The 17,233-nt window shown below is 34.0% G+C and overlaps 1 protein-coding gene across 2 annotated transcripts in view; it reads right to left on the reverse strand.

The window, feature by feature from the left end:
* Positions 1–15,612, reverse strand: part of LOC127794494 (conserved oligomeric Golgi complex subunit 3) — a 30,770-nt gene extending 15,158 nt beyond the window's left edge. Inside the window, exons 1-10 of one of the 2 annotated variants that reach the window (XM_052325638.1) lie at positions 15,521–15,612; positions 15,138–15,336; positions 14,898–14,939; positions 14,205–14,333; positions 8,794–8,877; positions 8,553–8,660; positions 2,915–2,959; positions 2,752–2,826; positions 2,510–2,605; positions 1,683–1,760 (exon numbers count right to left, since the gene is read on the reverse strand). In XM_052325638.1, coding sequence (XP_052181598.1) covers positions 1,683–1,760; positions 2,510–2,605; positions 2,752–2,826; positions 2,915–2,959; positions 8,553–8,660; positions 8,794–8,877; positions 14,205–14,333 — 615 coding nt within the window. In that variant the 5' untranslated portion in view covers positions 14,898–14,939; positions 15,138–15,336; positions 15,521–15,612. The remainder of the gene's footprint in view (positions 1–1,682; positions 1,761–2,509; positions 2,606–2,751; positions 2,827–2,914; positions 2,960–8,552; positions 8,661–8,793; positions 8,878–14,204; positions 14,334–14,897; positions 14,940–15,137; positions 15,337–15,520) is intronic. The other variant, XM_052325639.1, reaches the window with a different exon arrangement.
* Positions 15,613–17,233: the final 1,621 nt, after the last annotated feature.

Raw genomic sequence — 17,233 nt, forward strand, 5'->3', positions numbered from 1 at the left:
CGAATGGGTATGATAGAAGAAAAGATGATGTGGACAATGATGTCGTTTTCAATTGTTAACTAGGGGCAAAATTGAGGAACATTGCTGAGCAATGAATATGAATTGAGGAATTACGTAGCAATTAAAAGCCACATCATTGTACGCATGATCTTTCCTTCTTTCCAACTCATCAGCCAAGTCATCATTTAACAATTTCTAAGGGTGTTACAAGATTGTAACAAATAGAAAAGTTGGGTTAGTGAATTGTTAAAATTAAAAGTTCATCCTAAAATTGTAACAAAGCTAAAAAAATTTAATTTACACATATAAAGAACAAAGAGCAAAAATAAAAGATAAACACCATTGTCATGGGCTCATGTCCCCAACAAAATTGTTATTCGTGGTTCACCCACAGCCTTATATACCTATGTCACACTCTCTCTCCAACTGATGTGGGATGGGACATTCTCCCCCACCCAATCATGTGACGCCCTTGTCACATTGGCTCCCCACTCTTCTCCTAGGGAGTCAAGGGACCACCTTGGCTCAAGGATACCTCGATTCTGTTATCTCCAATAAGACCCGTAATGATATTAAAGGAATGATGCACATGGGTATCACTCTAATATCATTTTCTCACAGGCTCACATCCAAAAAGCAATTGTTGTTAGGTCTAGTTCACCCAAGACCTTAGATACCCATGCGGCACTCTATCTTGAATCAATGTGAGATGTGACAATATGTTGTGTTTTTTAGGGTTCACACAAACATTTTTCTTTTATTACAGTTGCATAAACTGAAGCAATACTAAAATTTGCTTGGTTTGTCATTCTCAGGAACTGCATTCAAAAGAGGTAAAAAGAAACCACTATTCAATAAATACCAGATCAAGGTGGGCACAGCTGAGAAGGAGGTGGCAGATTATTGATCTCTGAACGGGTTAGTCAGAGATAGAAACCAGATTTCTTTTGGATAAAGGTGTGAAACATGAATGCCATGTTTCTCCAGCTGCATAAATAATGCACACAGAAGACTCAGCCGTCCACATTACCAGCACAGGGAATGGCAGGTTGGACTTGGTCAGGGAGGGGAATATCACTAATGGCATTGGGAATTTCTATCAGGAATTCTGTGAAGAGCCAGAGGTGACAAGGCATTTGATTAGTTTGAGTCCTTGATGGAGAGCTTAATTGTCATCCTCTAATGGTACAAAACATTGGCATCTGATTGTCATCTCTTGCAAAAAAAGAAAAATCAATTTCATCTCTGCCAATCTTCCCAACACCATAACAATTTTCATGAAAACTTTTTAATCAAGACTTCAACATCTAAGTAGCATAACAAAGATAAGGCACTATGTACTGTCATCCACCAAAAGCACTGCAACTCTCAGAGCCGTGCTGAGTATTGATAAGCTGTTGAAGGCCAAGCTCTGCTGAAAGGGATTGAGTAGTGTTCAATTGCTGCTTAAGCTCCTAAGTTCTTGTTTGATTTCAGCCTAGTTATTACTTGACAAACTTTACTAACTGGGTTGTTGCAATTTGTGATTTGCATAAACCTTTCTGAGACCAAATATCTCAAATGAACACTAATCATACCATCATTTCAATTTGAACTCAAATTTAAGGTAGATATTCCATGAAATATATGAGACTGAAATAAAAACGAAGCCAACAACACATAAGATAGCAACTGAATCTTACATTCTCCAATTCATCAAAGTAGTTGAGCTTACTACGAAGTGCTTCTGCAAACTCAATCAATCTTTGTTTCTCTATTAACTGCACTAGAAGGAAGCAACTGAGACAAGTCAAATCAGGATATTCAACATTTTGCACAGATCACTCTATGCATAAGCAACACCAAGAATTATAACGAATTAATCATCACTGGACTTAATCTGAAACATACAATTCACAAAATTGGAACTTGAAGTGAAAGACCTCAACAATTTATCAGAAACCATGAAACTGACACACAAATAACATTCCATCTGAGGCTTACCCATTCCAATCCTAAACAATATCAAGCCCAATTTTAAAGTTATCTGATAACTTGAATATGCTCTGAACCATTTTTAACCTAAAGTGGATAAATGGACACTTGCACTTCAATTTTCAAGATGGCCCTCAAAGGCCAATACCATGAGGGAAGGCACTCTACAAGTGCCCCCCACCCCAAAAAAAAAAAAAACACCCCCAAGAGAAAAAAAAAAGGGGAAAAAAAAAGTCACTCCAATACTTTTAGGCTATCACTTCCCTCCACAAGCTGTCTTCCTTAGACACAAACATCCAAAGCCACTTTCCTAAAATAACTTTTTGAACTCGGCTGAACTTCTACTCCCAAGTCCTTCCCCCCCCCCCCCCCCGAAAAAAAAAAAAAAAACTTGTTTCCATCTGACAAAAAGAAATTTTAACTCACTTCCCAGAATGAAAAATCTAAAGATATAATTTCAAAATTAAAGATGATACAGCCAGCATTCTAAGTAAATGAAGCATCAAGGTCAATGAGAACAGGAAGTGCTCCACACCAGCCGATCACATGCATCATGAAGAGTTTTTGTCTTTGTAGCCACTGCTTGATGCTGAAGCTGTAGTTCGTTAAATAAATCCAGGGTCTCGTCCACCTGCAAAAGGTTAGGACAGTGAATTACTTTAATCTGACTTATGAGGCAAGAATCGAAACCAAAGACAAAATAAGCCAAATTCTAAGACTCTCAGAACAATCAGAAGTAAAAAATAGATATCAACGATGTCAACAGTGATAGAATACCTGATGAAGTATACTATCACATGTCTGTATCTTATCTGTTAACGTGGTTAAGTAGTGCTGATACTTCTCTTCAGTCTATGCCAAGAGAAAAATCAGGTAAAAATATGGCTTAATATGAGAATTCCGCTATAATGAAGAATTCAAAAAAGAAACAAACACTAACTTCCGATTTCATGGCAGCTTCAAGATCCATAAACCATTTGTAAAACTGCACCAAGGAAAATGCAAATAAGTAGTAAATAATATTGAAGGTGAATATCTTAAAGAACTAACAAAATGGCATGGGTTCCATGATACATTCAAAGAACAATCGAATATGTTGATTAATGGCTATTTCAATCCAACGAGTACAACATGTTGGGAACTAAAAACAGAATAAGAAGAAAATGTAGAGGATTAAAGACAATAAAAGCATGACAAGTACAAAGTCAATGCCTAACCCAGAGATTGATTAATAACAAGTATAATTTTTGCCCCTTTCATTATATTGATTAATTCTCTATTTGAAAATAAAACATACAACAACAACAAACATATCAAGCCTTTATTGCACTAGGGGGGTAGGCTACATGAATTCTAGAATTCCATTCATTTCTATCCACTGTCATAATTTTTGTAAGACCCATTCACTTAATGTCAAATCTAAGTGTTGTCATGTCCCTAGGAGGATTAGAAGGGTAATATTGTAATAGGCTTATATTAGTTTATTAGGAGAGATTTTAGTTAGTGGTTAGAAGCACATGGGTGCTGTTATGCAATTAGCTAGAAGCTGATAATGCCTATAAAAGGCCGTTGTAAACAGAGGAATGCTTATGCTGATTTTGATAATTGAATTCTCAATTCTCTCCCAAGATTTCTCTCCAATCTCTCTCTCTCATTCTTCTGCCATTCTCCCTCAATTCTCTCTAATTTCTCCCCCCATTCTTCTTCAATTTCCTCTCTATACATTATGTTCTTGTTCTTAACTATATCGGATCCTTCCGATTTCCATTCTAGTCCATGAGAAGTGTCTCCCACCTTGTTTTTTTTTTTTTTTTTTTCCGGTCTTCTGCTACCTCTTTTGCTAACAACAGTTTTCTTTTTGATAAGCATAAAGTATGTTCAGCACAAATTTAGTAATGATCTTCACTTCTTTCTTCTCCATTTCCCTTCCTTGATTTTCTCTTTTTTTCCCTTTGCTTGTCACTTGCCAAATATAGCATCATGGTTGGTCGGGTAGATAAACCCTATTTCAACATTTTTATTTTATACATTTATTCTGTATGCGCATTTCTTGCCACATCCAATTCCCTAGAAATGTGAACAGCAAAACTTAATTTATTAAAGGAGTAAAAATTGCTATCAAACAGATGCCACAACATATTCCAAGGTGTGCCCAACAGAGCTCCCATGTTTTAACTATATGCTGCAATGCAATGTAACAGAGAAAGGTAAGGTTGTGCCATGAAATTGAGAAGTAAAGCTCTCATTTATCATAAGTGACAGGAGAACCCAATATAGATATCATGGTGAAATTGGTTTTACATGGTATTGGTATGATGGCATGTGATATGCATGCATACTAAATTTAATGAAAGCTCCCATGATTTAACAATGCACATGATACGCATTGTTACGACCCTAGGGTTTGGCTAGGGTTTAGGAAGTAAATTGGTAAGAATTAGAGGAAGGGAGAGCAGAAAGGGAGGGAAAGAGAGAACAGAACATAAAGAATTGTGGGAGAAGAAAGATAACCCAGGGAAAGCAAGGAGAATTGACAGAGGGAAATGGATTCAATTGTTATTCAAATCATGCCTTTCTCTAACTATGCCAGCCTCTTTATAGGCTTATAATTGAAGGAAATAACAAAAAATACAACCAACTAACTACTCTAACAACCTTGTTAACTGTTTATACAAGAGTTAGTTATTCCCACCTAACCTCTAAATTTCTACAATTAGTTCTACAATTTATACACCATGGATTTCCCCTCCAATTACAATCATATCCTCAGGATCATGACACGCATGTATACTAAATTTAATTAAATCTGAAAGTTATTTGAAATCATTAAACCTGAGAAAAGGTGAGTTTCTCAATGTTGCAACCTTGACGGTTAGATAAATTAATATTAGATGAAAATATTTTCAACTGATATATGCATCAATTAAATCAATCATGCACAACAAGACCACCATAATACACTAATAATTAATCCCACTAGGTGGGGTCAGTTACATGCATTATAGCTTTCCAATCTCTCTATCCACGACCATATCTTTTATAAAACAATTATATCCTAGTCATGATTAAAAGTTTCATACCATCCACTCTCTCACAAGAGCATCTATTGGTCTTTTTCTCACATGTTCAAATTATCTTCAAAACACCTCACGCATATTCACTTTTATAGGCATTATTCTAACATTATTCAAAATAACCCCATTTTCAATTCAGCCTTCATTCATTTTAACATTTTCATCTAAGTTTCGCTCATGTTTTGAATATTTTGGTGTTTAATTGCCCACAATTCTATACCATACAATGGCATTGGTCTTATAACCATTTGATAAAACTTCATTTCCAGGTCTAAAGGAGTTCTATAATTACATAAAATGTTTAAAGAACTTCTCTATTTATGTCACCTGATGTTGATATTGTGAGTAACCTTGAATAATCTACCCATCTTTTTGAATAATTGATGTGAGATATCTGAACTAATCTTTTTTTGAAATGACTTGATATTCAAGTCTCACTATAACATCATCTATATTTTTATTTTTAATAAATTTGTATTGTACATATTCAGTATTTGCTTTCCTCAACTTAAAGCATTTGAATACTAAGGTATCCCTCCATAACCAAAGCTTCGGTTACGTTCTCTTTGCTGTTTTCAACCCGTTTTGAGTTTTCAGATTTTCAAAACACTGAAAACGCGTTTTCTTTGTTGTTTTCAAAAACGCATTTTCGAAAACAAGAATTTTTTTTATAAAGAAAACCCAAAACAACATTGTTGTTTTGGATGTTTTCAAGAAAAACACACTAAAAACACCCAAAACGCGAACCCCCCCCCCCCCGACCACCGTCATCGACCGCACCCGCCACTGCCATCGCGACCATCGCCGTCAACCACACCCACCACCAATCATGTGAGTCGTCGTCGACCGCCCACCGTTGCTCCCCTTGCATCGCGTCCAACATCACCGCCCCCCTCTGTTCAACTGCGAAATGGCCGAGCATCGCGCCCGCCACCACCCACCACCGTCGACCAACAACCCCAGCCACCACTATCATTTGAATCGCGGCTCACCTCCCCTTCACCGATCATTACTTCCTTCTGTGATTGATTTCTTATTGTTGGGGCTCCTCATCTTCTGTGTTTTGAATCCTTTAGTGATTTGATTTTTTTTTTTTGTTTTGTTTTATTTGAATACTGAATATTTAATATGATTTTTTTGTATTAATTTTCCTTTTTAATGATATTTCTAAAATTTTGGATTCTTTTTATGATAAACTAATGTTTTGTTATTTTGTAATTTATAATTCCTTTCTTCAATGTCTCATGTTGTGGGTAATTTAAATCTTGAAATTAAGATATTAGATTTCAATTTGTAGGCAAAAATAAATTTATCATGGAACTAATAGTTAAACCAAATCGAAAATTATTTTAAAAAGCACTTTGTAATTTTAATGTATTACATACGATTAGATTATCAGTTATCTCTTGTATTATAGTTTAAACCCCTTGAATCAAATTTACAATTTATTAATAAATGTTTACAATTTACTTTGAATCAAATTTATTGAATAAAATATTACAAAACAGTTTTTCAAAATTTCAAAGTAAACACATTTTCTAGTTTTCTATTTTAAGAAACAGTTTTTTAGAATGATAAAAAAAACGCATTTTCAAAAATTTCAAAATAGACACTCAAAACACGAAACAAAAAATGAATTTAAAACTCAAAACTGAAATACAAAGAAAACACCACCTTAGTATTCACACTTCCTTTATCTCATCCATTTAAATAATGGCATCTGCAGATAACAACCTCCAAGGCAACTCCTCTTCTTCTTTTTTCGTTTTTTGCTAACCCAAGGCAACTCTTATTAAATTGGGTAATCTCTACAACACTTTTAACATTAAAGGTATAACTCCTAGTTACAGCCAGTCTCAAGCCCAAATGAACAAGAAAGATTGCATTCAGTAACCATCAGCCAGCATAGATATTTTAGGATCATTTAAAATGGATTCACATGAGTTAAGTTACAAAAATGACAACATTATATTAAGCTTTAATCCCAGTAAGTGGAGCTTGCTACATGGATTCTATCTTGCCAATCATGTTTAGAATCCATAATAAAAAGATATGACCAACAGAAAGATTTCTTGGTTATAAACAATAAACTGTAATAGCTATCTATACCAGGTATTGAACCATAAGCTTCTGAAACTATAGTGCCATAAATGTTGAGTAGTTGGTTATCATGTCAATCTAAAGCATGAACTGTTTAGATGATTAGATGATGCAGTGTTTAACATTCAACATGGCACTAGAGTGGGCCATCCCGTGCTTAATCTAACCACCTACACATTTAGTACAATATTTACACATGTTCGGCCCCTAAGGTATGGCAACATTTGAGGGATGCGTTTCTCTAACAACTTAAAATTTCAGCAAGAGTTGGTAGTTACTAATTTGACACACTAAGAAAAGATTAAACAAATAAAAAAAAAACTAAATATGACATGAGACGGCTAAGGGGTTAGAAAAGCTACAATGTGAGTTCTTTGGAGGCATGGGGTGGGAGATTACATTATAACATCATCAGGTTTGGGTAAGGTTTATCTTCCTATAAAGAGGACAGTTTGGGGATTAGAAAGCTTGAGATCTATAGTAAAACCCTCTTAGGTATGGGGTTGTGGAGGTTTATGGTTGAGCGAGCTACCATTTAGTTATGCTCATTGAGAGTAAGGGCATGAATTTATTTATTTATTTTTTTGGTGGGGGTGGGGGTTGGAAATTACAATGATTGGCAAATGGTAATTATGGGTTTAGAGTGAATGCAGAATTAAACATAGAGAGTATGAATGAAGATAAATTATATGAACGGAGTATTAAAAAGAAAAATATGTATGAAAGTCAAAACTGAATTCATGTTAAAAAACATGACACCCCAAGACTTAATCCCACCAAGTGAAATCAGCACATGAATTCTAACCCACCAATCATCTCTATTTCTGTCCATGTCATGCTTATAAGTTTTCCACCAAGTTTTTCTTGGTCTTCTTCTACCTTTTTCACTACAAATTTCTTTGATTTCATCCACTCTCCTCGCATGAGCATCACATCAATAAGTCTTCTTCTCACTTGACCAAGCCATAACACAGTAAAAAAAACACTAAGGGTATCTCTTGTGCAAGTGGCTTCCAGGTTTCCAAGTTATTGTTGCCTGTATTGAAGAACATCTTTCGTTATCTTATGATAGTACATAGAAGATAGTTCTTCCCTAAACACTGCTTGTGATTCAGGGTGCCACAGCTTGCTAATTGGAGGTATTTTGTAGTTGGCAATAGGCTAGAACAGAATATGAGGTTGTTAGAGGATGTTGAGTGGGGAGTACAGTTCCCTTTTTCTTTTTCTCTTTTAAGTTCTATATTTCAGTACTCAGGCATGGAATTTTGACACACATTTGTCTGTTGAGTTTGTTTCTGGATTCAATTTTTTGGATGGAATTAAGTGCTCCTGTTACAAACAGGAGCTGCCACATAGCAGCCTTTGATGGAAATTGGAAACAAAAATAAGAAAAAGAAAACATGCCTGATTTGTATTGACCATGACATCTTCAATGGCCCCCGAGTCTTCCACAGCACTGTGCTTTGTGGAAACAGACAAACCATTATCCTGTCCGCTTACGTTCTCCTGGGACTATAAAAAGAAAAACCCAGTAAATAGCATAAAATTAGTGCACTGGAATAGAAACCATACAGAGAGAGAGAGAGAGAGAGAAGGAAGCTTAAAAAGCATTATAATGCTTTACAGCACAGGAATTAAGTCTCACCAACTTGACAGGAAATGGTCGCTCAGCAAATGCATGAAAAAGTGCTGCTATTGCTGCTTGTTGTTGCTCTGTCAATGGAGCATTCTTTGACAAACAGAAAAACAAGTCAAGCACTCATTGATGACAGCTCTAAAAGAAGTAGTTTCACAGCTAATTAATGCCTCAAAACAAGCATAACTGCATAAACATATTCCCACAAAAGAAAAAGAGGGAAGGAAACATAGGAACATAGTTATCATTTCCCTTTGGTTTTTTTCAGCTGGTACAGCCTGATAGTTAACATATTGGACCAAATCAGAAAAGAAGGCATGTATTTCGTTTGGATCAACTTTCCAGTGTACCCTGGACCATCTTGGACAGACCAGGACATTTCATCCAATTCGATTGACTGGCTATCCAGGACATCTTGGGCATGCAGTTAGTGATGATGGTATTGGAGATAAAACAATAAATTTGACAACCTAACAAAAGCAGTATCTCAATCAAAAACACAACTTTTGAAATTGCACAGCTTAATTTTAGCCTTCTGCCCCTCTTGTTGTCATCATAGAGCTTAAAACAGAAGCAGAGTGGCAGATTCTTTTAGTCGGGGACTGTTGTAAATTTGTTGCGCATTTAAAAAATGGTGAAATTTATATAAGGTAGGGGAGAGGGTAGTTTTGCTTGAGATTTCTTAGATTTATTGAATGAGCATGAGAAAGAGCAGGTTAGACGACGAGAACATACCAAGGCAGATCTTGAACCAAAAGTTAAAAGACTAGCTGTTTCATGTTCAAATTAAGACTAGCTGTTCCATGGTCAAATTACTGTGATCCGAATAAATACAAAAATATGCCTAGATCCACTTAGTCATGCCAGCCAATTGAGTTACTCATTTAGGGGTCCTTTATCAAAGAATAGACACATACTGCATCAAATGACAAAATAACTCCATTGGAATTAAAAAGATGTTTTATATTTTTATAACTTTAAAAACATATTGACATTCTAAAAAGCATAGATAAAAACACATAACACTGACATGTCAATATGACAAAAGAATTAGGACACAACTTGAGTCGGACCAGTGAAATAATATATTATATGCTTTAATATATATATATATATGCTTTAAAACATATTCTATATAATAATTGTGATTAAACAACAACAACATATCCAGCCTTTATCCCACTATGTGGAGTCGACTACATGAATTCTAGACTTCCGTGTATTTTTGTTTTTGTCATATCTTCATTTAGGCCCATACACTTCATATCAAAATTTAATGTCTCTCCCAAAATTTTCTTGGGTCTGCCTTTACCTCTTTTTTTGATTAATTATTCCATTTCATCAACTCTCCTCACATGAGCGTCTCTTGGTCTTCTTCTCACATGACCAAACCATCTTAGTCTAGTCTCTCTCATTTTCTCCTCGATTGACACTACTCCTACCTTATTACAAATAATCTCATTTCTAATTTTATTTTTTCTTGTACGGCCGCACATCCATCTTAGCATCCTCATCTCCACTACGCTCATCTTTTGCTCATACTGGTATTTGACTGCCCAATATTCTGAGCCATATAACAAAACTGGCCTTATAGCTATCCTATAGAATTTTCCTTTTAGTTTTAATGAGATTTTAGCATCACATAACACCCCCGATGCATTTCTCCATTTTAGCCAACCTACCTTAATTCTATGCGTGACATCCTCATGAATTTCTCCATCTTTTTGAATCACCGATCCCAAATATCGAAAATAGTCTTTTCTTTGTAAGATTTGATCTTCCAATTTTATTATAACATCTTTCACTCTTATATTCTTACTAAATTTACATTCCATATATTCTGTTTTCCTTCTACTTAATTTAAATCCGTTAGATTCTAAATTGTTCCTCCACAACTCAAGCTTATGTTCATTTCCTCTTTTGTTTCATCCACCAACACTATATCATCTAAAAATAGCATACACCATGGCACCTCTGTCTGAATGTGTTTAGTGAGTTCATCCATTACTAAAGTAAATAAGTATGGACTTAGTGCAGAACCTTGGTGCAATCCCATTATAATTTTAAACGGTTCAGTATCCCCTCTGCATGTTCTAACCCTTGTCTCTGCACCATGATACATGTCCTTAAGGGCTTGTATATAGGCTATTCGGACTCATTTTCTCCCTAAAACTCTCCATAATACTTCTCTAGAGACCCTATCATAGACCTTTTCTAGATCTATAAACACCATATGTAGGTCCTTCTGCTAATCCCGATACCTTTCCATTAGGCGCCTCAATAGGTATATAGCTTCTATTGTTGACCTACCAGACATGAAACCAAACTGATTTTCCAAGACATCTGCTTTTTTTTTAAGCCTCTGCTCTATTACTCTTTCCCAAAGTTTCATGATATGGCTCATTAACTTAATTCCTCTGTAATTTTCACAGTTTTGAACGTCTCATTTGTTCTTGTATATAGAAACCAAAGTACTATTCCTCCACTCATTTGGCATCTTTTTTGATTTAAGAATCGCGTTAAATAATTTTGTTAGCCAAGAGATGCCCTCTTCTCCCATGCATTTCCATGCTTCTATTAGTATATTATCCGATCTCATCGCCTTATGATTTTTCATCTTTTTTAATGTTTGGCTTATTTCATTTGAACTTATGCATCGATAAAATGTATAGCTCACATTCCCTTCGAAATTACTAAGATGTCCCAACCTAACTCTTGTGTCCTCACCATCATTAAATAATTTTGTGAAATACTCATTCCATCTCTCCTTAATCGCTCATTCATTCATTAATACATTTTGGTTTTCATCTTTTATTCATTTCACTTGGTTTAGATCCCTTGTTTTTCTTTCTCTTACTTTAGCTAATTTATATATATCCCTTTCTCCATATTTTGTATCAACTCGTTTATATAGATTTTCATATGCTTTTGACCTTGCTTCACTAACAGCTCTTTTTGCTACCTTTTTTGCTTCTTTATAATTTTTTAGGTTTTCTTCATTGTTGCACTAATATACAGCCTTATAGCAAGTTTTTTTATTTCTAATTTTCAATTGTACCTCTTCATTCCACCACCAAGACTCCTTAAGGTTTGGGGCTCTACCATTTGTCTCTCCAAGGATTACCTTTGTCGTGCTTCTCAGGGCAGTAGCCATTTCCCTCCACATTTGGTTTGCCTGTCCTTCTCCATTCCATTCCCTTCCCTTCTACACCTTAATTTTTCTTTGAAGATTAGTTGTTGTCTCATGAGAAAATAATCTATTTGGGTGCTTGATGTGACATTTTTATATGTGATTAAGTGTTCATCCCATTTTTTGAACCTAGTATTGGTTATGATGAGCTCATATGCCATAACAAAATCTAGAATAGATTTACGCTCAATACTAATTTCCCCGAATCCATACCCTCCATGTATCTCTCTATAGCCGTTTCCGTCTCTACCCACGTGACCATTTAAGTCACCTCCTATAATCACTTTCTCTTCTCTTGGTATCATTTGTATGAGTCCCTCTAGGTCCTCCCAGAATTTTGCTTTTATCTCCTCACCTAACCCCGCTTGTGGTGCATATGTACTAAAGATATTCATAGTCATTCTTCCTAGACCAACCTTCACCATAATAATCCTATCTCCTATTCTCTTTACATCCACTACCTCATCTACTAAGCTTTTATCTACAATAATCTCCACTCCATTTTTCGCTGGATCATTTCTTGTGTACCATATTTTATATCCAGTTTCTGATAAAGTTCTTGCTTTTTTCCCTACCCATCTCATCTCTTGAAGGCACATAATATTAATCTTTCTCCTAATCATCACATCTACCACTTCCATAGATTTGCATGTTAATGTTCCTATATTCCATGACCCAATCCTTAATCTATGATTTTGGTTTTGGCCTTGACTTTGAATTTGATTTTGTTTTTTATTTTGGTTTTGGACTACCTTCTTTACCCACATCCGTCCAAGCAAATGCAGAGACCCTTGCTCATTTGTCACTACATTCGAGCACCGATGTAGCGACTCTAGCTCACTTGACACTACACGTGGGCAGTGTAGTTCATCGCTATGAAGAGTTACGCCCCAACGATTTTTCATAGTTTGATTCTTAAATTAAAAAATTCAAGGTACAGATGACAAATCAATTTAAATCTGTATTTATTATTTTACAATTGATTTTTAACTTACAATGTGATTTTAATTTATTTAACCAATGGATGTGTAAAATGCTATGACGACTTTGTGTGCCCCCCAGGTGCCTACAAAGTATCCAATATATTTGAATGAGTGTCAAATTGCATTTTGAAGTGTCTGTGAAGTGTTTATACCCAAGACAAGTGTTTGACACAAGACAACAGTTATATAAGTGTTTCCATTACTTAGTTGGCATCTAGTTAATATTTAAATTAGTTACTTACACTATTATATTTGTCTTTTAAGAAGATTTGTGCTTGTATTTTTTATGTGTTTACATAATAAATATATTTCTTAAGTCATTTTTGTATAGAAGTCAAATTTGTTAGTACATTTGTATTAAGGGTAATGCTAGGGTCAATGGTTAAGCACCAATAAATCAACCTTGTTTTAAGACAAGATGCATTTTTTACATTTTATTTTCAACATCCAAAAAATTTTATTGGTTGATGATAAATGTATCATGTTTTGAACCATTTAATCAACCAAAAGAATTGTTTGAATGTTGAAAATAAGATGCAATATATGCACCCTTGTCTTAACACCAATGTTATTAACTAATTTTTGGAATATCCTATCATGCCTATATACTTTACAATTAAATATGTATTGCTTTCTTAAATATATAATTATGACGGTAAATCTAAGCAAATATACCAAAATATGCCAATACTTATACATAACACATCGGTACAAATACCTAGTATGAGAATGATAGATATGCAAAGGAGATCAAATGAAAGTAGATATTGGCGCAAGGAGCTGGCACAAGGAGCAATTGAGCTATTTCCAATCAAACAATTCCAAGAACAAAGGGCATATTAAGTGATGAGGATACAATAAGAGAATGGGAGAGAGTTTGTGCTTCCACTGTCCATAAAAAATAGACATTGTTGGGTATTTTCCCATGTTAAAAAACCCTGATTGGACGCAATTCATCCACATTGCTACATAAGGGGCACTTGCAGCACATGGCACTCCTGTCACTGCCAGTATTGGATAAAGAAATAGCGAGACCCAAGTCACATGGAGCCACCTTCCTATTGCAGCAAGGGCTGCCCTTGCAGACCATCATGCCCAATTATAATTTAAGAAAAGAAGATCCAGATTGTAATACCAGATCCATCTTCAAGTTAAACAATCAATGATCAAGCTCAAAAACAGCTAAATCATGCACGAACAAACTTAAAGATGATAAATAAATATAATCAAAGAAAACGAGAGCATACCGCGGACCACACTGTTGGTGTAAGCTTTCGCTTATGCTTAACACCGTTTTCAGCTTTGACATCAACTAATATATCTTGCATACTGTCAGAGTTACTGATAGCATCTATGTCAACATCATTATGATCCATCTACACATTCGAAGTACATATCAATGAATCATAATTTCTAAACAGCATAAGTATAAAAAATTAAATCTTTATAGAAATATGGGATTCCAAATTCCACATCTAGGCTTTCCCAGGTCTGGGTGATCCCAGTGAGAATTAAAACAAGCGGATCAAAAATAGAAGGTGAGAATTAAAACAAGCTGCTATGCTCCAGTCCAGATCACATTGATAAAGACTGTAGATGATCCTTTAACCAAAATTTGTGTCCATTGAGACTAACATCTCTCCTGAAGTTTTTTCAGGTTTCTTCAAACGCCAACTACTGAAAAAGCTGGGAGGCTGGTTGCAACACAACCTCCCAGTTTTACTAAATATTCTAATTTTAACATTAAGTTACCCATTAAAATACATTATATGAAACTAAACTACATGAATAACCTATCATTTAGCATATCAATGGAATCTTCAAGACTTCCAGAAAAGCATGTCCACGTTTCATTTTTAACCATAGATTAGATACTTCGAATGCATAACTTTACAAAATTTTTATTTTTTGGCACAATTCTTGCTGGGGTAAGTAAATACCTGTACAGACTGGTAAGGAACTGAAATAACACGATGCTCAGCCTGAATTTCAAAACGGTGAACTATTTTAGTACTAAGAGTGAAATATCAGAAAGGTCCCACGGAAAATCTGCTAACGAGAGTAGTAGGCAACAACTTCGTTCTGCTTGCAATCCCAGATCTGGTTTATCTGGGTGTCGGCGACTTCCAGATCTGGATCCGGCGGCAGAATAAAACAATGGAAAAAATTCCAGTGGTTACCTTTGCTTTGGCTTTGGCTATGAAGATTGAAGACTTCGCGAGAGACCGGTAAAACTGAGTTGAGCAACGAAACCGCTCGAACCTCCCGCCATTGTCCTTTTTTTTTTTTTTTCTTGTGGAGAAGATATAACGCAAATCACTTTCAGGAATCAAAAGGAATCGCGAAACCCTAGCTCTCTTTCGCCTAGCCTGAAGCCCACTAAAAACGAAGGGACTCAATTCAATGATGTGATCAAACACATTGCAATGAACCTATGGGTACGATAAGGAGATCTCGAGTCTAGACAATTGTTCATCATAATGAATTCCATCTATCAATCTGGCGCCGTGCCGCTGAAAGCTTGCGTGCACGAGATAGATAGAGCAGGAGGCAAGGAACTTACCTTCACCGGCAACGGAGGAGGAAGGAAGAAAATTGACAAAATTGCGGTGGTGCTCTGGTGACTGGAGCTGAGAATTCAGAGAAATGGAAAACGAAGAGGGAGACCAGTTATAAATTTATAATAACTCGTTTATAATTTAATTAATTGCTTATTAATATTATTTTAAATACCTTAGGTCTATTTAACTGCCTTTTAGATCGAATTTAATTTTTAATAATATTAAAGTTGATTTTGTTAATTTTTATATCTCAGTAATGTGTATTAGTATGAGATGAGATTTATTGGGTAAAATTATTTAATTTGTTAAATAAGAAATATTTAAAATAATAAATATTTATTATGGACCCAGAACATTAAATTTAACAAAAAAAAAAAAAAGGTATTACATTCTACCATGTAACAAAACTATTCTACATGTGTATATTCATTTAAAATGTAATATAAATTAAATAACTAAATTATAGTTTTCGAAATAAATAAAACTTAGAATTATTATTTTTTAAAATAATCATACATTTAAGTCAAAATAAAAAAAAAACTAATCTCAAAATAAAATTAAAAATTAATTACATTTTAAACTATACAAAATAATTGGTTCAATTTAAAAATTTAATTTTATTTGAATAATGCCCTCCAGTGCACCCTCTACAAAAATACTAATTAACAAATACAGATTTATTATATTATTTACATCAAACAATTTTTATATTAGTCGATATGAACAAAATAAGAGAGAGGACGTCGACCTCATAAGAGATTTGAGACTCATATATTCTCTGCAAGTCGCTTTGAACAATATAATAAGACCGTTAACAAATAATTCTCATAAATTAACATGACATAATAATTTATAATAGTTATATATCTTTAAATTCATAATTATTTTATTTAAAATTAATAATAAATATACTTAATATTATGAATTATATATATAATTATTATAAATTTATACGCAGCACATCAATTTATAATAATTACTTGTAGATATAGAAGTTTCTTTTATGCTAATAATTGTGGGAAATAAATATGTGGAAGACTTTTAACACACATGGATTGGACGTGAATTTGGAGTCATCCAAAAATCTTAATATTTCAACAAATTAATGTGCATCCAAATAATGATTTTGGAATTTCAATTATTGTATGTACAAACCATTACAATAAAAAATAGTTTAAAACTGTAAGATTGGGTCCAATAATTCATTATTAAAAGAAAAAAATTAAATAAAATAAAGAACAAGTTTATTTGCATAGAATAAAACGTAAACAAATAGAGAAAATTTTGGAACACACAACGAATAGAAAATTTTGAATTTTATGTTTTTACAATAATATTAACCTTAATTTTGTAAAAGTTTAGAGTAGCATTTAGAGTTTTGACTTTAATTTTTTATTAAATAATTAAATATTTCACTATAGAATAGAAAATTCATTTTTTTATTTTTCGATTTTATATTATACTATAAATTAGAAATACTACTCTTGATGTTTTCTAAATTTTTTTAAAATAAATGTTATCACCTCTTAAAATATAAAATATTAGGACATATCTTGTTGTAAAGTTAGAGTTAAAAATTAAAAAATTAGAGTTAGAAAATGTTTTATTAAGATGGTATTAACTATTGGTTCTTGAATATATGTATTTCCTTATGAGCAAATTTTAAAATAAAAAAATATTTAACAATATTAGGAATTGTTTATTTGTGGAAAACT

The sequence above is a fragment of the Diospyros lotus genome, chromosome 2 (assembly GCF_014633365.1).
Source record: "Diospyros lotus cultivar Yz01 chromosome 2, ASM1463336v1, whole genome shotgun sequence".
In the NCBI taxonomy this organism is placed as follows: Eukaryota; Viridiplantae; Streptophyta; class Magnoliopsida; order Ericales; family Ebenaceae; genus Diospyros; species Diospyros lotus.